The sequence below is a fragment of the Phoca vitulina genome, unplaced genomic scaffold (assembly GCF_004348235.1).
Source record: "Phoca vitulina isolate PV1807 unplaced genomic scaffold, GSC_HSeal_1.0 scaffold35, whole genome shotgun sequence".
NCBI lineage: Eukaryota > Metazoa > Chordata > Mammalia > Carnivora > Phocidae > Phoca > Phoca vitulina.
Window position 1 is genome coordinate 13120040 of NW_022589738.1, and position 21858 is coordinate 13141897.

The 21858-nt window shown below is 56.6% G+C and overlaps 1 protein-coding gene across 10 annotated transcripts in view; it reads right to left on the minus strand.

The window, feature by feature from the left end:
- Positions 1-21858, minus strand: part of BCOR (BCL6 corepressor) — a 115327-nt gene that overhangs the window by 17298 nt on the left and 76171 nt on the right. For 8 of the 10 annotated variants that reach the window (XM_032426697.1, XM_032426698.1, XM_032426701.1 and 5 more), the window contains exons 2-6: positions 7445-7570; positions 6040-6118; positions 2241-5081; positions 1490-1543; positions 824-1010 (exon numbers count right to left, since the gene is read on the minus strand). In XM_032426697.1, the coding sequence (XP_032282588.1) occupies positions 824-1010; positions 1490-1543; positions 2241-5081; positions 6040-6118; positions 7445-7530 (3247 nt within the window). In that variant the 5' untranslated portion in view covers positions 7531-7570. The remainder of the gene's footprint in view (positions 1-823; positions 1011-1489; positions 1544-2240; positions 5082-6039; positions 6119-7444; positions 7571-21858) is intronic. The other 2 variants (XM_032426705.1, XM_032426702.1) reach the window with 1 other exon arrangement.

Below are 21858 nucleotides of genomic sequence, written 5' to 3' on the forward strand. Positions count from 1 at the left end.
CGTGCACATTTAAGAAACGCAGAAAAAGACCTTCTCCGCTTGCTACCCACACACCTTTATCGACCAGGATGTCTCGCGAGCAAATCCCACAGTCCACACCACAGTGGGGGACCAGCTGCTGGGCCCGAAGAGTGACTTGAGAAAAGCACTAGCTTTCTCTCCATTTTGCCTCCCCAACAGAATACAAACCCCCCGTCTGGTGCGAAAAACCCCCTCTCGTTTATACCACGCCCCTGGATGGTGCTGTCGACATCTAACCACGACCAACAAACCCGCCACCGAAAATAATGATCTCATCTCTAGGGTGCCCTCATCAGCCTCTGTGCCATTTTAACAACACCTCTGCCTTTGGAGGGAGAACACGAGTACTCTCCGTTCCACGGGAGACTGTCACTGCGGTGGGTGGGCAGGTGCCTCTGGCTGGAAGTATCATTCCACTGGCACCAAAAAAGAAGGGCAGGGCAGGGCACCCTATCCGTACCCGCTACAAAACAGAACGCAGCGCACAGGGCCACATTCTGTCTCCTGCTGCCATTCTCCCGCTTAAATCGTATCAGACCGTTCCTGACTACAGGACCGGTGTTTCTCTGGAAAAGGAGCGGTATCCCAGGAAATCATCTTTCACGGCTGCCTCATCCCTGGATGCCACCACGTTCGAACGGACGCTCGGCCCTTCCCCACTCGGCCGGCGAGAGCGGCCTGTTTCTCTGGGCAGCCCACTGGCCCTAGGGCCTCGGCGGTGAACCGCTTCCCACCCCCTCCCCGAGCTCTGGGACCGGCGGCCCCCCTGCTCACCACACATGGGCTGCCTGGGTTTACTTACATCTCTCATTGTCATTCTGGTCGGCAATGGCCTCTTCCAGGGCGACCGACTTTGGCTTTTTGTCCTGATTTCCTTTCAACCTGTCCCAGTCGGCGGGGCTGAATTTGCACACCTCGGAGTCTTTGGCTGTTGGGTGGCCACCTTCTCGCTCTTTCATCTCCAGCTCTGAGAAGCGCATCATTGCACGCTAGAAAGAGAACGGAGACGGGAAAAAAAAAAAAACACAACACCTTACCATAAAAGCTATTTCATTTGCCTTACCTTAAAGGAAAGTAGTTTCAAAGAAAAGTTTGCCCAAAACCAACCACAATTTATGATACAACTGAGATATTTTAAAATGTAATAGATAAAAACGTAAGAGTAGCTATACGTAAGTAATCACACAGTCTTTACTCGTGAAGCCATACGTATATAGATATATATGCGCTGTGTATGCAAAGCCATGCATACACCATGGCACAGAGACAGTCTCTTTGGAAGGTAAGTAAAAACAAAACAAAAACACAACGCAAAGAAAACAAAACAAAAACACAACAGAAAAGAAAACAAAATGCACAATGAATAAAGACGACCATGGCCCACAAACTTCCCTTCGTATATTTGGAAATGAAATTTAACTCAAAAGGTTTATGTAAGATTCTAGTAATAAAAATTTGAAGAACTGACCTCACAGTAAGCAGCGGGTAGACATAAAATACTGTCCTCTTGTAATCCTTCCATCTATGTAATTAAAATGGGCACTCAATGGATCATTTAGATAACTTCATCCATTTTTATAAGCATAAACCAATTTTTTTCTTAACATTGCAACACAATTTGGCTTTATTTATCTTTTAATTAAAAGTAAAATATCTTAAGGAAATTCCTATACAACATCTATCATTCACTAGCAAGTTAAATACATAACTCTATCCCTTTAAGCGAGCTCTCTCTCTCTTTTTTTTTTTTTTTTGGTGGAAAAAAAAAAATTGCACGAATCCCACAGACATGCGGCTTCTACACACCTCCACCAAGTATCACATAAGGCATTCTAAGCGGCACTGCTAGGCATTATTCATTAACGTACAGTAATGGCAGAGAAATCAAAAGCAACTGATAGGTAAACGTCATGCAGTCTTTAGCTATCCTTCGCCATCATTAATAGTTCTTTTAGCAGCGTCTGCGTGGAGTTCTCTTAGTATCTACAGAATAACGGCAAGTATCCAGACACATGAATCTCCTAGGTGCTACCACTCACGTCCCCTTACTGGACACACGTCAATATATTTACGTGACCATAAGCTTCATTAACCAAATCTGCCCGGCGCCCTGCCCTACCATACTCCCCCAATCCTCTTTCCACATTAACAAAACAGAACTGACAACTGGTAAAGTCACTGAAACTCGGGGGGTCGGGGGGGGCGGGGGGGCGGCTCACCTGCAAGGCGCGCTGCTCCCGGCTGAGCTGGCTGGAATCTGCGTACAGTTCGGTAGTGACACATTTGAATCGGTCACCCACGTAACCAGCGGAATTCGCGATTCTCTTGGCCAGCTTCGATGGCTTCGGTTTGAGAACTTTGCCATCAGTGGATTCCGCCTCATCAGCTCCATCTTTGGTATAGGTGGGGGTGACGTCCACACTCGGTGGGGCACTGCCCACACAAAACGGTTTGGGATCCTCTTGGGTTTTACCAAAAGTTACAGCCGGGCCATCGCTCCCCAGAGTTGGTTCCAGGAAGGGAGTCGAGACTGGCAGCCCCAGGTTCTCCTTGTTGGTTCCGGCCGGAACGTTCTCCTTGCTTAAGCTGAAGACTGACTGGCCCGGGGCCTGTTTGAAAGCATAAGCTTCGTGGAAATCACTGATGCGCCCCAACTCCTCTCTCAGGGCGACGAAATCGCGGTGCGGCTGCAGGGCCGGGTCAGCCGGGGGCTTGGTGGGCTCGGCGCTTGGGCCCACGCTCTCGGCCGCGAAGCCCGGCTTGGCCGCGTTCGCGTCCGCTTTAGCATCTGGCTCCTCCCGGAGCAGGTCGACATAGACAAGCTTGTCGCTCTTGACGACAGTTTTCCCTTGATTCCAGCTGGGGCTGGGCTTTAGGTTCTTGTCGGAGGGGACTTCTGGGTGCAGCTTGGTGCTGCTGGCCTCCAGCATCTCGGAAAACCGGTTCCGGAGGGTTGGGTCCTCGTAGCGTCTCTCGTGGGAGCGGGACCTCCTCTCGGGTTTCTCCTCCTTAGTGATCTCTATGGGCGTGTGAGGTATCAACATGGGATGCACCATGCCCAACCCCAGCGCGTCTTGGTAGGTCACAAACTCCGGCCGGCCCGTGGGCAGCCCGTAGGGCAGTCCAGGCTTTGGGGCAAGGTGCCCAGGGAAGAGACTGCCGTTGGGCAGCAACACGGGGTGAGGGTAGACAGGTCCCTTGCCGTGTAAGGAGAGGGGACTTATAGCGATGCCCTCGGGCGCCGGGTAAGGGAGGTAACTCCTGGGGTAGGGGATTGGTGGGGACCTAAACGCCTCGTTTGGAGACAGAAAGATGGAGCTTGGCGGGAGGCCGTTCTCGTTTGCTTTGAAGCTCGGCTCCGGGTTGCTGGCTTTGGCGCCCTTGCTGCTGCTGCTGCCGCCGTGCTTGGCAGGCGTGGCCGGAGGCTGGCCCACGTGCTGAATGACGGATGGTGTGGTGTCCATGGAGCTCCTGCTGCTCTTGCAGCCATCCGCGTTGGCATTGGGGGCCGGCGACGCGGAGGCCGGGCGGCCCGCGCTCGAGCCCGAGCCCGAGACGTTCGTGACCACGGCGTCCGTGCCGCCCATGCGGGGACACGATGAACTCCTCGGCTGCGGGATCGCCCAGTCCAAGGCCTTGTTTTTCAGCGGCAGGCTTTTGCCATTGTTCTCTTCGTTGGGGCTCGGCCCGGGCACCACCCAGGACGAGGGAGCCGTGCTAATGATTTCAGATCTATAGATAGCACAGCCGTTTCCGGGAGGAGACAGTGTTTCTTTCGGAATCTCACTTCCGGAGAGCACTAGGCCGCTGCCGGCCCGGCTGTGAACCAGGACCGTGGGAGCCATCTTTTTCATGTGGTCGGCTTTGGCCGCATCCACGTCCACCACTTTCGCAGACAAGTCCAGCGGCTTATCGGTGACGTCTTTGGTGACCGTCTGCTTCTCCAACAGAGGAGGGGAGCCCCCGTCTTTTCTGTCTTGGCCCGCCGCTTTCCGGGCGTGCCCGGGAACCGGCGGGGCGCTCTCGGCCCCTTCCGGGCCCTTAGGGTACTTGCCGTTGGAGAGCCTGGCCGAGGGGAACTCACTGCTGACCGTCAGGTATGGCTTCGACAGGGTGACGGAGGGCGAGGTGGAGATCCTGGCGTAGTGCTTGTGAAATTCGGAGTAGGTGTCCGCGGCGGGCTGGGAGGGAAGGTGGACCCGGGGCGAAGGCCGAGGCGAAGGGGGCAGCAGGAGAGCCGTGTCGCCGGGCAGGCCACTGGTGACCGCCTTGGCGGAGGGCACCCTCGGCTGTTTACTGTTCTGGATGTGGGGATAGGCATGGGAGTCGACGGGGTTCCCGGGACTGACGCCCATCTTCCAGGGCAGGCTTTTGTCGGCGCAGTGGACCAGAGGTGGGATGGCCGGGGAGGCCGAAGGTGTCGAGAGCCTCATGGGCGAAGCCAGGGACGACGGGATGTGGGGACTGACGTAGTGAGGCGGCGGCAGGTAGAGAAAGCGCTCCCCGTTGGTGCACACTGGAGAATACAGCGGCTGGGCCAAGCTGTAGGACTGCTGAGGTAGCAAGGCCTTGTACATGTTCAGTGAATACTTATTTGGCGAGTCGAGGAAAGGGTAGATGGCTGGCGTGGCGCCCTCCATGTAAGGATTGACCCAAGGCAGCCGCAGATAACTAGCACCATTGATGTTGAGAGGGCTCTGTTTGTCGCTGGCAGGCCTGTCCAAGCCCAGTGTTTCTGCTGTGGGTACAGCACTTTTTTGTATTCCGGGTGGTGTTTTGTAGATAGCACTGAAGCCATTTGGGGCTTTTCCGGAGACAGCGGAAGCCTCCACCGTCTCGGGGGTGTTCGGTTTGAACTGCATTTCTGGATTTCTCTCGGACGAGAACCCAAGACCACCTAGGGTGCTCGTGGCAGCCTCCCGACCTTTCTCCGAGCCCAGTCCACACAAGCTAGAATAGACGATGTTGCCGGGGACGCGCAGCCCTTCCCGGATCAGGCCAGTGCGGTCCATGCTCAGCGCGGCCAGGCCATCGATCCGATGGGCCGTAGTGGCATCCACCTTCGCAGAAGAAGAACATGGGTGTTACTCGCGGCGCTCCCTCAAAGCGGCAGGGCCCGTCCCGAGGAGAAACCGCCAACTAGTTCAATGTGACGTCAGCCTCAACATGTGAGCAGAAACGGTTAAAAAGAGAGGCTCCACAGGGTCCCCGGTCCCCTGCCCACTTATCCAAAAGCCTTTGCTGCCTGCCTTCTCACCTCGGTTCAACTAGTATCCTGAAAGCCTGTAAAAGGTTGATCCCTTTAGACTTGGGGCCCATACATTAAATTCAGCCATCTATTAACTCTGGAAAATTCACCTTCTCAGCAAAAATTCTCTGCCGCAACAGAGAGGACACCAGCTCCGCTACTCTCAGCACCACTCTCATGGGGTACCGACCTGAACGACCTGGACCTGAACCTCCCAGGCCCTTTAGGTTGGGGGGCGGGGTGGTGCTCACCGGGTTGGTTGGTTGGTTTGTTTTTCCTAGAGGTAGGGGAGCATGCTTATTTAACATAACAAGAAACAATCTTTGGTGGGATGGCAGGGAAGGAGGACTTTAGCGGTCTCATTCCTAAATCAATACAGAAGGCCATGGGTCAAACTGTGGCTGTGTCTTTTGACTTCCTCTCCCTGCTGTCTGTGTTTCATATTTTACTGGAAAAGGAAACCCTAAAGGTCTACTTGGAGGCTGGAAATTTATCCAGCTCCAGGGAGCATGGAGGTGGCGCGTGGCTTATCAAAGAAAAGGAGGCACCAGTCGCTACGGGACTCAGACATAAATGGCCAACGTGTCAAAAGGAGCGCGGGGGCCAAGGAGAGCTCGGGTGAGGGCCAGGTCCTGCAGAAGAAGGATCCCACTCAGCCCCACCCCGCCATACCCCTGCCCCACCCCCAAAAGGCCCTTTGGTGGCATGCAAATTAATGCACGATGGATTACAGACCATTGATGTTCAGACAGAAGCCATGAGTCTCTTACCACGTTGTGGTTCAAGGGATTTTCTTCCCTCAGTTCCAGTCTGGCCTTTGAAGCGTCACCATCATTTACAGGAATTTTCCTATGTAAAAAGGACACACCAAACTTCGTGAAAGCATTCCCCACTTAATCCATCTTTCACAGATCGCCCCAGAACAAACCAGTTTCTAATAACTCCCATTTCTCAAACCGCCCTCACCGAACCATTCCACCCCAACGGCCCCGAGTGAAAGCTGTCCCCAAGCGGTGCTTCAGCTGGGCTGGGAGAAAACAGAGGAAAGGCAGGGCACCACGGGGACGGGAAATCCCAGAGAGGGCCCCAAGCTGGCCGATGCAGGAACGAAGATCCTGCGCCGTTGTTTTCTCTAGAGAGGCCAAGGAGGCCAATCTGAGCTCTGCCGTCCTAGCAGGCCCTCCAGAAAGCTCTATGTGAGGACAGACATCAGGGAGGACGATGGCCAAAGGCCGAAGCGGAGACACAAGGCTGGCGTCTCGGTGCCGGCCGCACCAGTCACTTCCGTGCTCCTCACGAGGGCAGGCTTTCAAAACTTTTCCCCAAACAAAGTTAGGTCCCGTGTTCTACAAAACTGGTTTCCATGGTGATGATGAAGCCATATTTGAGTGCCTTTATCAGAATGACGGGGGACACACACGCACACGATACAAAGGTCAGCTGCTCCAGGCTGCAGAGCGAGCCGCACATCTGTGCCGGGCTGCTGCGGCCGCCCTGGGACTCGTTATCAGACAGCACCATAGAGAAAGCGCTCGGTGCCAACTTCCAAATCCCCAGGATCAGGTCGCTGACAAGCGGCAGCGGATACCCCGAAGAGCCGCTTCCATCATCTACTGCTCAGCTGCCGCTACCCCACACTCCAAAATTACTGATTAGGGGGCCCGGCGGGGCTGTCGGGCGACTGAAACCGGGAGCCAATGGCCTCGCCGCAGAGGACAGCGAGAAACCCGGGGCTTAAATGAAGTAAGGGGTGGCCGTCTCCCCATTTATTACTGAGCAAACTATTTGTTTTAAAAGCACATCGAATGCCGATCCACCTGGGCCCACACTCCTGACATTTAGAGTTAAAGCAGCATATAGACTGGGATTAATTCTCCTTCATAAATATGAAATAATAAATTAAGGACGAAAGTGCACCGAAAGGCCGCTTTAGGGGCTAATCTTTTAAAGGGCGGCAATGCTTCGCTGAGCCGGGTTGCCTGTTAAAACTGTAAATCAAGGGCCGCCAGCTAGGCGGGAGATCGTTCTCCCCCACCCCTTTTGGGCCCACTGTGGCTGTGAGAAGATGAGGGGGGCTTCAGCAAGGCTCTGCTCCGGAGCATGCGGGGGGCGGGGGAGCGGGGGGGCAGCACCCACCCTTCGCTCCCCAGGCCTCAGCCAGACAGGCACATTCACCTGTCTTCGTTGATCCCACACATGCGGACCCTCTCGCTGTTCATCCAGCTGTGAACGTTCCCATACAGGGGGGTTGCTGAAAGCATGTCGTCTTCTTGGATGGCAGCTTTTCTTCAAGCGTCTAGTCTGTTTAAATAAAAAAAAAAAAAAAATCCCAGGAGGTTGAATAAAGAAGAGCCAAACAGGGAATCAGAGAGGCCCTCTTTCTAGGCAATGCATACAGAATGCAGAGTCCGGAAGGCAGGTTGTGCTCCATGTTCTACTCCACGTCCAGGAGTGAGGGAACACACCTGACCCGAAGGGTACAGGGGCGGCCCGCAACTTCCCAGCGGGCGGGGAGGTGGGGGGGGGGGTCAAAGGACCACATGCCACACCATCCACCATCCGAAGTAACCGCACACATCACCACCACCCCCGGCCACCCCTGCCTGCCCTCTCCTTTCTCAGCCTTTGGGGAACACACTTGGCAGCGTACGGTGCTGCAATCTTGGGGAGCCACGCGCTGATTCTTCTGGGGTCTAAGAGGACCAGGGCTGGTGGAAGGCACAAGAGTCCGGTGTGGCAACCCAAACTACCAGGTGTCCCCGGGGCTGTGGTGTGGGCTACTTAACAGATGGAGGGTTACAAAGAGTCGGTGGGCTGGTGAGCCACCCCACCCAGCCCGCGATCAGATGAGGCACCGAACCCCGGATGGTTTGGCCTGGGAGCTGCAGAGGGAGGCGGTTGAGTAATTCCATGACGCCTGCTCGCTGGGGACAAGAAATCATTAGTGAGCGCAGAAGTCTCAGCAGCCCAGGCTGCTGGGCTCCGAGCCCCTGGCACGCTGGGAGCGGGCAAACGCCACCCATTTTCCACCTACGGGGAGGGGGAGGCTGCCGGGGGCAGAGGAGGGGAGAGCACCTCTCCCCGCCCTTCCTTACCTTCTCTGCCCACCACCCCCACCCACATCACATTCTAGTTTGCTGCATGAGTGAAGGGTCAGGACAAGCTGCATTTTATTAACAGGATTATCACGGCGCGTGATTTATCCTCGTGCAGGATTTTAATTGCTCTTTGGAGGTTGAGCCGTTTCTTTTGACTGCGCTTCAGCCCATATCCTGCTGTTAAATGCTGGGTTAATAAGTAGGGGAGCCTTTAATGCCTGGGACCGATGGCCCTGGGCAATTCCCCGCGCACAAACACGTTGTCATTTCCCTGGGCCGGGCCGGGCTGGGCTCTCTTTACACGGGACCCAAGGCAGAGTGTGAAATCAGTGGTGTGCAGATCGTCGGGGGAACTTTTCTTTCTCCTCCCTCACACACCCACCCACACAGTTTCCGAAAGCCCAAATGTTCCCTAAGTCGACACATTTCCTTTGTTAGCAGGGAAAAATATGCAAATGCTTGCTTTTACACTTGAGCACAAGGAGCAGACTGCCAGGTCGGTGGGGCTGGAGGCACCAGGTCCGGGGACTCTTTCTGGGAGTAACTGAGGGTGGGGGTGGGGGAGCACCTGAATCCCAAAGCCAGGCTGGTCTATCCTTCTGCAGTTCTTTGTCCTAACTAGGCCTTTTGTCCACCAGTATCCCCGTCGGCCCCTATACATAGAACACCGTCTGTTAATCAAGAGCCACACACACAGACACGCGGCGCAGAGTTAGAGCCCAACAATGAAGCTGCTGGAGGAGGAGGAGGAGGAGGAGGAGGAGGAGGAGGAGGAGGCAGAAATCTGCAGTTGCAGCAGGCCTGGTGCGATTCCGAGGGAGCGCCTTCTCCAGGAAGCGCCTCCTCCTCTTTCCAATGGGCTAGCCATGGTGCCCCGCAAAGACCAATTGGGGTCTTGAAGAAGGTTCCGTGGGGGCTCATGGGCTTCTCTTCTTCCAAACCTACGAATTGAGTTGGGCGGGGGGAGGCCACCACTAGCACAGGGACAACTCACAAGGCACATTCAAGGGACTGTCCCTTCCCTAACCCCTGCCGCCCCTTCTAACAAAGGGAAGACATTCTGGGTGGCCTGACGTGGAAGGTGGGGCAACATTCATTGGTGCAGGCGACCTGGTCATCAGCTTCGGCAGTGGGACCTGGGACCCACCGCACCAGGCCATCCCCGCGCTGCGCGCCATGAGGAAATACAGAAATCACACCGGGAGCAGAAACGGTCACTCAGTCAACCCCTAAGAAAAGGATGAGGGAAGGAAAAAATGTGTGTGTGCGCCTCTGAGACCTCAAGCTTCTGCTGTCCCCAAAGTGGCCTCCCCTTCAACAAGCTGCCACCTCCCCACCTCCTTTAGTAGCGGCCTTGTGACAAGGACCTGTGAGCACCTAAGAAACAGGAAGGGTGCGGTCTCCATCATCCTACTTTGCTCCCCCCGCTGCCGCAAAAAGGGCTTTTCTTGAGAAGGTGCAGCCTGGACTTGGAGGAAAGGGGAATGTGATGTAGGGATATCTGGGAGCAGTGGGTGCTTTCAAAGCTCTCCCCACCCCCCCACCTCTCCAGGGCCCTTCCTGTGGACTTTTCAACATTAATGCCACACACTTAGATGACACCCAGCATCAGAATGAAGTGGCTTGGCATGCGCGGGGGGTCAGATGGAGTGTTGGGGAGGGGGCAGAGGGAGGAGGCTGTACGCGAAGAAACAAGGGAGGAGGTACATTGTTGGATCCTGCTGACTACACACACACACACACACACACACACACACACAATCTTTAGCTGCCCCATGAACTTTTTGTGAACTGTTTAAAAGTGGAGGTCTGTTGAACAAACAGCGGCGCCACCGCCAGCCATAATTTCATTGCAACAAGCTAAAGACTTTTAACTCTTCAGGTTCCTGGCCAAAGATGGGAGCTGAGCGGGAAGGGCCAGTGAGCCATGGCCCTGCCTGGCAGGAGGCCCTTCTCCAGGGTGACGGCCTGCTCGGGAGGAGGCCGGATGCCCGGCAGGAACCCCCAGCAGGAACATCCTGGGCGGCAGCAGAGGCCCTCTGCCAGGAGGCCCCGAGGACAGGCCCCCCCGCGCCGCCCCCCCCCCCCGGGATGTGGAGCTAAGGGGACACTGGGGTGAGAAACACAAAGAGACTGAGAGGCGGAGATACAGAGATGCTCATCCCACTCTGCTTCTAGAAGGGGCTGTGGAAATAGTTGGGGTCCTTTTTTTTTTTAATTCTAAGAGAAAGTGCTTCAAAACTGACTTCGCTGACCCTGGGGCCGCGGTGGAGAGGACAAATAATGTGATTTAGATGACAAACAGAACAGGCACTTTGCCGCTACGAGAGGCTTGTTTGCCCTTATTTTCCGCGTGCACCAACCTCCCCCTCCCCGCCCCGCTCTTCCACATGCAGGCTAGAAGTGCCAAGATGTGTGAAGTCACTCAAGAAAAGCACTTTACAAGCACCAACCTGTTTCCATGTGAGCTGCTAAGCTACATCCTGGCTACGGGGTTTTAACCCTTTTTCCAGTAGTGGAGAGAAGGGGGCCAAGGAGGCAGGACAGGGATGGAGAGGGAAGGGGAAGGTGGCTGAGAGAAGAGGTCAGACGGGGAGACTGAGGAGTGTCTGGTTTCTAAAGAACAGACCAGGAATTGGAGCGGTTGCCCTCTGGAACACCCAGCTCTGGGGAGAGACCTGGCTTACAAAATGCCCCCCCCCCCCCCCCGGCCCCCAGAGTAGACTCCGGCTCTCGGACTGGCAGTAACTGAAAGCATAAGAGAGCTTGGGTCTCCCTCAACAGACGTGGGCAGTTATCTGCTCTGGAAGCCAAGGGTTATGCTTAGAGTACTAGGCTTGGCTTGGACACCGGCGAAAGGGCCTGACTGGCAGACAGAGGTCAGAGGGACCAAAATTAGGAGCTGTCATCCCTGAGAAGAGGCACTACCAAGCCTCTGACAGGACAGGAGGGGCACACAGGCCCCCGAGCAGCACCCGCCACCACCATTCCACGAGGACACCATTGTGCACTGAGGCAAAGGAGAGGGCTGTCTGGTTTGTCTTTTAAAGGCGATCTACCCTGGCTGACCACAAACAGCCGGTTGAAAAGGGAAGCGGCAGTGACTGAGAGGCTGGGATGAGCCAGGGGAGGGGAGGCAGCACCAGACCACGCTTGGCACCCCTCCTTTCTCTCCACTGGGCTCCTCCTGGCACCAGGCCACTTTTACTGCCTCTGCCCTTGAGGTGGTGCTCAGTTCAAGTCTGCACATCACACTTGTCAAGTTCACCGACAAAATGGAAAGCACCACCATCGAACCAACCCAACTCCCACACGCCACGCAAGCACGAATGGTGCCCCTTCCTAGGGTCTCTCTGACCTGGCGCCCCTTGCGCCCCCATCAGGCGGTTATCCAGTCAGCGGCCAAGAAGGCCTGGGCGGGTGTGGGGGCGGGGGGAGCTTCTGGCTCAGAAGGCTGAGCTGCCATCGGGGAGACCAGACAGTCTGCGTGCAGGGCGTGCTGGGGAAGGGGCCTCCCTCATCGCAGAGCTGGAGTGAACATGGTCACCACCACAGCCTCCCAGCTCCCACCCTCATCCACAGCGTGTCTCCGGGCAGGTGGCCGAACCTCGTCAACCTTGGTCCCCTCATCTGTAAATATTTGGCACCGCGTTTTCCAGAGGATTAAACTGCACTACGGACTTGAGTTTTGCTAGTACCCGCCACGCTGAACCCCATTAAACAGCATCTGACTCCACCAAGCATGTTGTGTGACAACCCCAGGTCGCCGCATAGCTTTTGTGTGGCAGTGGGAAGGCTGAGGCAGGGACACAGAGAGGGACAGGCCAGGGAGGAGTGACCTTCAGCAGAGCTGCGCGGATTTCATCAAAGCCCAACGCGAAGCCGGCGGGAGCCCTTCCCGGGGCTGCCCCAAGAGCAGACTGAGTCGCACAGCAGCACTTCTCTCCCGGTGTCAAGGAAGGGAGGGATGAAGAAGTTCCTATTTTAGGATGGGGGGAAGGGGGGCTGCGTGGGGGTAGAAGATGCCAGGAAAACGCTCTCCCGGATGTGCACGGTTGCGGGCGGGCCCTCCTGGGCTGCTTCCCCCGGGGTGTGTAGCTGCAGGGCACAGGGCGAGGGGGACCCCAAGACTGCCCCCCAACGGGACAGGGCCATAGGCTTCCAGGGGTGTGGCTGAGGTTGGTGGCTGGCTCGGTCTACCAGCCCTCCAAGGGTGTTGGGGGGGGGGGTTTGGGAGGAGTGATCCAGCCTGCCCAGGCGCTGTCTCTTGGCACACTCCAAGCCGGGGCCATTGCCTCCGGGGGCGTCCCCACCCACGCCCCAAGTTTTGCATTAGTAACAGACTGAGCTGCGGGGCAGGAGGGGAGAGGGAGCGAGGAGGATGGGAAACTCGCGCGGCCCTGACCTTTCGAGCAACCAGAACCTTCCCTGCCTCCTCCCAGGGCGCCTGGGTCAGAGCAGAGAGCCACTCGGGTCGGTCGGGGGGTGAACTTGGCCCTAGGCGGCCGCGGTGAGGGCGAGCGGAGGAAGGGCACCCCCTCCCCCGCCTCAGCCCCGAGCGCGATCGGTCGGCAACAAAGGGATTTTCTCTCCCACCACACACACCCGTGCCGCTCCGGGCTCACCCGCCCCTCCTCGCGGCTCCCCCACACCGAGGTCCCCGCGCGGGGCCGCGCCACGGCACACGCCCACACCCTCGCGACGCGCCCCCGCCCGGCCTTCCAGGAACTCGGGCTCTCTCCGGGAGGCGGCCCGACCTCCCTCCCTCCGCAATCCCTAGTCTCCCGACCCCAGTTAACCCCTCCGGCCCTGCGGCCCGCGCGCTCCTCTGGGGTTCCCCCTTCCCAAGCCCCCCCCCGCTGAATCTCTGACAAAAAGGAACTTTGGGTGCGCGCACGCAGACCCCTCCTGGCCATCATCCTGGGATCCTTCCGAGTAGACTGGAGTGTTATTCTCCATAGACGTGCCCCCCCCCCCCCGCCCCCCGCCCCGCAGCAAGCCAAGCGCAGCCAACTGCAAAGTGGGGAGGGATTCAGGGAGGGGAGGCCCCTGCAAGGATCCACGGGGAGAGTGGCTGCCAAACCGGGGGTGGGTCCCTGCTATGCACCACCCCCCCAACCCGGGGTCGTCTGTTGGACCAACATGGGACACTTCCCCTTCTCCCCTGACACCGATGCAAGCCACCGCCTCAGGTTTTTGTTCCTTTCACTTTCTTTCACGGTGGTGCCACACACCACCACGTGGGCGAGAGAGGGCCCTTTTGGAAGCTGGTGTCCCTCAACAGGAGGCAGCCCAGGACAGGAAAACCTAGGTGGAATGCAATTAATCACCCTTACTCCCCCCCCCGCCCCCCAAAAAACCCACACCCCCTTGAGGCTAATCCCGACAGAGCCGGGTTGCCACTTGGGAGTCTGCACAGCCTGGGGGCAAATCCAGAATAAACCATCCATATCACAACTCCAGAGGGGGTGTCCATGCACTGCAATCTCCACCAGGATTTTGTAGGAATAAAACGCACTTCATGCCCCCCACCTCCCACCCCCGCAACGGAACAAGCTATACCGTAAGGCTATTAACATCGGCTATCGGGTGTACACGGGAGGCACAAAGGAACTTTTTACGCATAAAAGATGCATAACACACGGGGTCCTGTGATCTGCACCCAGGTTCCTTGGCTGGGTGTGTGTGCTGTCTGGGAGTTCTGGGAGGGCTGGGGGTGAGGGTCAGAGGAGGAGAGGGGCTCCCACTTTCTTGACAAGGAACAAAAGAAACCCCGTGTCTGCTACTCAATCTTGGAACTCGGAACACCCCAAACAAAGCTGCGGAACAACTACGGTGTAGATGGGGGCCCATGAATTTTTGTAGCTGTTCAGAGCTTAATTACTCCTCCTTGATCCGTGGGACTAGACACGACACCGCCAAGGTTAAAATGCCCCGAACAGCGCCGAGCAGATGTGAGCGAGCTGGCAGACGCGCAAATGAGGCCTGCCTCGAAGCACGATAACAAGTGACTAATACATTGCATATCGTTGAAAGAAAATTATTTTTCTCTAATTTGCATTTGCTTGGGGGAAAAAAAAAAAAAGCCAACCAGAGTCCCTCTCACAAGCCCGAGTCTAATCCTGGAAATACAGCCCGGCTGCTTTAAGAGAGCTGGAAGGAGGAGAAAGACTGCCAGTGTTTTGGCGTGGCAGGCTTGTTTATCTTTCCGCCTTTCCTCCAAGGCGAAACTCGTTTTGCAAGCAACATTCCTACAGAAAATGGCACACGTCATAAAAAGAGACCAATTTATAGAACTGGCACCGAAGTTCATGTATCACTCCAGAAGCATCTCCCAGCTCCCCACTGGGGAACCCAACTGGATATAGAAGTCCACGTTAAAACTCCGAGAGGGTAGACCTGGGAGGCTGGGGGCAATGAACTCAATTTGCAGATATCCTGGAGGCTGTACACCCAGGGACCAAAGTCACAGAGAAGGACAAGATACAGAATTAAATCAGCTCTAAATGATCCTCCAAACCGTGGGGGGGGGGGGGGCGCAGGGCTGTGAAGGCTCCAGTCTTGGGAGGGGGAGGGGAGCGACTCTGACACCCGTTTGGCCCCAGGACAGCCCAGAAGCAGGCCCAACGTGTCTGGCCATCCTGGCCATCCTGAACCCACCTGCTTGGGCCAGCCCTACCTCTCCAGGACTGGGGGGGGGGGGGGGAGGGGTGACTGCCGCCACCAACTGCTCTCCCTCCCGCCCTGGCGCCTCCCCCCAGTGCCTGGCGGGCAACCAGGACCTCAGAGAAGGCCTGTGGCTGTGGGCATCTAGCTGATCTAAGTCACAGAGTGGGTGGTGCCGTGGGCACAGCTCAGGGCCGCACCTTTGCGTCCTACAGCTGAAGGCGAATGTGCTCTTGGAAATGGGAAGGCTTGCGAGGGAAGGTTAAGGGGTGTGGGTAATCAAAAGCCAAAGTGCACCCCTTCGCTCCCCCCCCGCCCCAGTACACCCCCCCTTTGGGTCCTGAGCCTACACACCTGTGTTTCCAGCCCGGGGAAAGAGTGGTGAGTGCACAGAACACAGCGCCCGCCTGTCTCTCTAACTTGTCTCAGTAACAGAACCACTTCAGAGGGGCAACGAGGGCCACCAGAGCCTCTGCGACTTCCAGAAAGCCTTAGGTTAATAACACACTGTTTCCAACAAGCTTGCTCAGGGCTGCAAGTTACGTTCCCAAATCTTAAAAACCGTGCCTCTGAGCACCTGAGGACCCAGGTCCAGCGATCCTGGCCAAGCCCCTCTGGACAGTGACACTCGGGACCCTGTGGGCCCTCTCCCACCACGTCTGCAGGACTAGACGACACACCACACACCGTCCTGCACCTCCGTGCCGATTCTGGGAGCCGTAAAGGTGTGTGTTGGGGCGGGGGGCGGAGGGGGGGGCGGTGCGACGCGCGGCTGACTTTTCCTCTCATCCGAGGACGAGGACGCCGTGGCCAGAAGCGGCGGCCACCTCTGCAGCTCTCCGCGGGCCTGCACAGTGCACGCTTTGTGTAAGCGCAGCGCTGCTCGTGCACCAACAGCTGTCACATTATTTGCACTCGCTGTAAACAGCCTTCACATTCCCCCCTTACCACACAGTTAAAGCCAGACTAACAATCCCCAGTTCGAGATCAAACCAACAACAGCAGCATTGTGTCTGCCTCCGCTGCCTTCGCACCAAGCCCAGCAGCTGGCAGGTTTCTCCGGAACAAGGGGACCCCCCTCCCCCCACCCCCACCCCCACCCCCCAGGCTCCAGCCAAGGCTAGCCAAGGCAGCGTGCAGTTTGTCGCGGCTGATTGTAAAAGCGAAAGAGCACAGCCCTGTCGCCGGGATTTCTGTGTGGTTTATCAGCCCTCTCCCAGAGTTTGCCCCTCCTGGTGGCTGGGGGGAGGCACCCCTCCCCCACTCCCTCGGCTGGGAAGAGAGGTGGTTCACACTCCCGGGGTCGCTTTCTCTGCTCGGCAAAGCCCCCGGGGCCGGGCATGGGGCTTGAGGCTTGGGGTCGGGGCAGGGAGGCCTGCCGCTCCCGGAGCCCTGGGGCGCAGAGGCCAGGCGGCTCCGCACTTTCCGCCGCCCGCCGCCTCGGGCGCCTCGAAAATGGTCCGACTCCCTGAATACTTACTGGCCGCCCCACTGATCAAAATGTCTCCTTTATGATTTTTGGTTAAGTCGAACATTTCCATAATCGTCATTATTAGCGCAAATTACACGCCTAATCGGTCCTTAAATAGATTTTAATTAAATAATCATACAAGGCTCATTTTATGACTTAAGAAAGGCATTACTTTTCGTTACAAACTTTCCACCAGGATATAGACTCAGGACAGCAGACAAATACTTATTCTGTGAAAATTGCCAATAACTGACGGGCAGAGAGGATCCTGAAATGATACTGTTTCACCTTCTGGAATCCCAGCAGAGACCAGACATAACCACATCTGTGCAACTTTCCTCTTGAGAAGGGAGAGGGGATTCTCTTCCTCCAAAGGCTCACTTGCGCTGTCTTCTCTTTCGGGCCAGTAGAAAGAAGCCCCAAATGCTACTTTTCCTTACCCATCTGCAGAGACTCCTCCAGCTAGCCGTCTCCTTTAGAGACCACTCCTCCCCACCGCCATCCATCCAGCCCCCCCCCCCCCCCGTCAGCCGAGAGACGGGGCGCAAAGCAGGCAGGGCTCTGCTTGTTAACTGCTGTGTAAAATGCTGTTAATAAAATAATAAATACAAAGGATGGAGGCTGCTGGTTCCATGGCTGTTTTGACTGGAAATGCCTTGGCACTTGTCATGTGTTTATGGGAGGGCAGACAACTCCAGGATTTGCATAGTTTGGACATTTCTGTACTTCATTTATTCTGTCCTAAATGACGTAGGCCTAGAGCTATTTCAAGTTTGCATTTGTACAGAACTGTTGAGTGCCTAAGAGCTTCTCCAATTAGACCAAGTTTTAAATCAGACCCAAAGCTGGACCGTCCCTCCTCCCTGACTCGGCCCCTTCTCCACCCTCTGCCTCTGTTGCCGGAGAAAAACAAACAGACCCTCAACAACGACCCCCTGTCCTTGCTCTCCCCACCTTCACCCCCTCTGGAGGCATCTGGGGCAAAGGTTAAGGTGTCTTCAGATTACAGGCAAGGCCCTGGCTCCACGGTGTGGAAATCACGGCAGTTAGGCGCATCCTGGCCATACTCTACCTCTAAAATAGTGAGCTAAGATGCGGGGAAAACTGCTGGCCTGGTAAAACCCACTGTTCACAAAACAATGTCAGCAAAGGCTGGGAGGCATTCTTTAGAGAGGGACCAGGGATTCGTGCCTACTGAAGCTCTTTCAGCACAAAGGCTTTTAGGGGAAGAAGGGAAAAAGAGGGAGGAGGAGGGGAGAGAGGAGGAGAGAAAGGGAGGGCTCCTGTTTCAGAGCAGGCATCCCCTGAGAGTCAAGAACCAAGTGTAGCTTCAATCAAACGCTGACTTCCCCTCTGGGAGTCGAGTAGGAAACCTGATCACAGTAGCTTACTACCGGCCTGGATCCATACAGGTCTGGTTTTCTTCTCATGCTGGTAATTTTTTAAAATACATATCGATATAAAAAAAGGATGCAATCCCTGGCAGACTTTATTGAAAACCACACTGAGACCTCGTAACATCCGGACTTAATCCCTATCAACCAAACCACAGCACCTCTAGCCTCTGCAGCAGGCCACCCCTCACCTCTTCCAACCAGGTCTCACCCCTCCAGCCACTAGTTCCTCTCTCCCCTGAAAGAAGGACGGGGAGGCTTGCCAAAGAGCACCTAGATGCCCGGTTCTGGAATCAATTCCTAGCCAAATAATGACCCCACTTAGGGGGGGAAAAAACCCAAGCCCTTTCATATGGAACCCTTTAGAGCGCAGAATGCAAAGAACTGCAACAAAACAAAGAGGAGCCCACGAAGGCAGACCAGAGAAATATCCTCGGAGGCGAATTTAACCTGCGTCGTTCCCGGGACACTGGCCTGGGCAGGTCTCGGGAGGGCGGGGGGGGGGGGGGGGGGGGGGGGGGAACGGCGGCGCACCTATAGGAACCTGATTAGTCATTCAAAGCAATCCCTAAATCCTCAGGGCCTACTATGTGCCAAGTAGTCTTCTTTGATCCTAAAGGTGGATAATTATTCCCAGTCTTACAAATGAAGAAACTTACTGAGGCTCAGAGGCCATAAATAACTTGCCCCCAAGGTCACACAGCTAGTAAAAATGGGCCACGGTCAAACTCAGTCCTGGAGTTGCGGAGAGGAGCCAATTATTGGTCTAATTGTGCCATTTGAAATCCCCAAGAACTTCGGAAAGCTTCCTTAGCCCTTGTCTTCGAAGACAGGCTAAGAGGAAAGCGTTGATGTAACGTATAACTTAGTCAACAAGGAGACCAGAACCCAGTTTCTCCTACACCCAGTAACCTCTTAGTCCACTTGAAGTCTTTCCCAATTTCCCGAGACTTCCTACACATCTCCCTACCCTGGAATACCCTGGTGTGAGGTCAGGGCTTCCAACAAAGCTCCACTTTCCCCTCCTCCAGGAGTCCAAAATAGGCAGGGGGTTGGTGGGTCGCTACTCTCAGGGCCCTGTAATAAAGTGCTGACTCCTGGTACTGGGGCTGGGCCTGCCACCCTAGTTTTGCCACATAAAACAATAAATCAAATTATCTAGATAGAGCAAAAGCCCTTTGGAAAGAGTGCGCCTACTCCTTTCCTAGGGTTTTAAAGAAAAACCCCAAGGACCAAAATGGGGTGGGGGAGGAAATTATGAGGGAAGTGGCTCGTAAGACCCCAGGCCCTACTGGACTCCCCTACCCGGGGGGAGGGGTGTTCCCACAAAAGGCCAAGCCTTCTGAGACAAGCTAGGGACTGGATTATCTTTCATTTCTCCAACTTCTCATCCCAGAAGCGGGGGTCGGGGCCTAACATCGCCACCCCGCCCCATCCCCAATTTCCAGATCTGCCCCAGGCTTTCAGATGCTCCGGGAACTCTCCACACCCGACGACCCAGGCTGCACAGGACCATCTCCCGCTCGGCTCGGTGGCCACCGGGAAGGGCAGGGGCACCGGACAGTCGGCTGCCCCTGCGGGCTTCCCGGGGCTGAGCCCGTGGCTCCTCCAAGAGGCGGGGGCTCCGGATGTGCGAAATGGCTCCAGGAGCGACTGGGCCGGCAAGGGCCTCGGCAGCGGGAGGGATCGAGGCAATGGCGGCGCCGGGTCCTCACCCGACTAGCCAGCCGAACACGCCCCCGCCGCCCGGCCGCCCCTGGCTCCCGGCCAGTGGCTTTCTCTCTCTTTTTTAAACTTTCCGGCGTTGGCGATCGGGGCAGGGTTTCCAGCCTCCGCCCTCCCCCCCCCCCCCCCCCGCCCCTAGCTCCGAGCAGGCCCTTCCAAACCTCCGGGGAGGCGACCCCCGCCCCGACACCGCGAGACAGCGGGCCCGGCAGACCCCCCCACACACACCTTGAGCCACCTGGAACCACCTGGAGCGGGCGGCTCCCCGGAGCGATCGGCGTCCGGCCGAGCGTGGGGCTGCTGCGTCCGGGGAGGAACTCCGGCAGGCGCCCAACGGTCCCCGCTTGCCCGCGGCGCGCGTGCAGTGCGCCCCACGCTCGCCCGCGCTCCTTAAGAACTTACGCAGGGGGGAGGGGTGGGAGTGGGGCGGGCAGGGCCGCGGGCTTTTTTTTTTTTTAAACTCTTTAGTTGTAAGAGTTTTGGGTGTCCCTGGCACGATTGCGAGCGCTCGGGTAGAACAATAGAAATAGGGGCTTGCCGGAAATGGTGCAGGAAGACCCCTATAACCCTATAAACCTCTCCTCCCCCTCGCCAGTTACTATTAGCATTAAAAGACCCCAGTGCCTTCAATGCAATGGTGCCTGTTTATAACTTTTTCCCGCTGAGTCCCCATACCCTAAACAAGTCCCCCTCCTCACATTATGAAATCACAAGGGCAAAGATCGCTCCCAAATCTGTGACCTCTGGAAGCTCTCTGGGACTTTCACCTGCTCTGGCCCTGGCACCCCGACCTGACTCACCCCCTCCCCCAGTAGTTTCTCTGGTTTGCACCTAGACAATAAATTTAGTTTAATTTAGCTTCCGGTCTTTAATTTTAGCAGGTCTCCTTTTTGCATGCAAATCAATATGGCAATTACCATCTAAAAGCTCGCCCAGCCCCGGGTCAATGTAAATTGATCATTGTCCGCCTTCCACAAAATAACACCGGGAGTCTGTGGTGCATAATGAGATTATACTGGAAACTGTCTTTTAGATCACAAATTATATTTTATGCTGTCAGGATCTTCTAGCGGACTTCCCCGTTAGTCTAATCACGGGGAGCCGAGCCTGTAGGTGCTGGGGGGGGGGGGGATGGATGGCTTGGGGAGACATAGCTCTAAAAATTAACCAAGTGAGGGACCCCCATTTCCGAGACCCTCGACTGAGGACAGGCACAGATGAGCCTGTGCTGGGAAAGGGGACCTTCTACAGAAATATCGCAGAAAAGCATCGTTCCTTCATTCCCATCCAACACAAAGTCAGATATCCCTCCCAGAGGAACACGTTGGGGGCAACTAGCAAAAAGCCGTCGGGCCGGGCTGGTGGTCGGGGGAAGTCTCGGGCCAAGTGCTCCCGACGAAGGCGGCTGGGCTACCACCCGGGCGGCCCGAGGAGGCTGTCCACTTCTGCCCCAGCAGCTTCTCAACCCCGCCGCCGCCACCTAGGCCCCAGCAGTGCAGCCTGCTTTGCAAACAGACGGAATCCTGTGGGCCATACACACTGGCAAAGCAGCTGGGGCGGGCCTTGGCCGGCCTCGGCCTCCCCTCCCCGAACCGTGTGAGCGGGCGGCTGAGGCCTCCGAGCAAGGATAAGGTCCTTTCTCGCCGAGAGCACCGCTCTCCCGCCCCTCTGCGGCCCCCAGGGCACGGGTGTGACCCTGGGGCCTAACAAAGGGCCTTCTGAGCTCCTTTCGGCCTCGGGCTGGCGGGGGGAGGGGTGGGGCCAACGGGAGGGAGGGGTTGGGCTCGGAGGCCGAAGTGGACCCTCCAGGTCCCCCACCCCGCCCCGCCGCGCCTGGCTAGCTCGGCCGGGCCCGGCGCCCTCGAGGAAACCACCGAGGTGGTATCGTCAGGGCTGCCTTGCGCTCCTGAGGACCGTCCCGGAGTTCGGGCAGCACTGCGGCCTGCAAGCCTCCCGCCCAGACCGCTCGGCCCAGCCCTGCCCCGCCCGACCCTGCGCGGGCTCCACCCGAGTGCGGTCTTCCCAATAAAAGCTGGAATTCCCGGCTGGGCTCAGACAAAGAGGGACCGCGGCAAATCGACGCCGCGGGCAAACCAAACCCTAGCCTAGTTTACGTGAGCGTCTGGGGTCGCACAGGCGCCTGCTAATCCACCCTACACAGACCGTCCCCGCAAGGTCTCCTCCAGAAAAGAAAAAGAAAAAAAATTAAAGCATACCAAAATGAAAGCATACCTC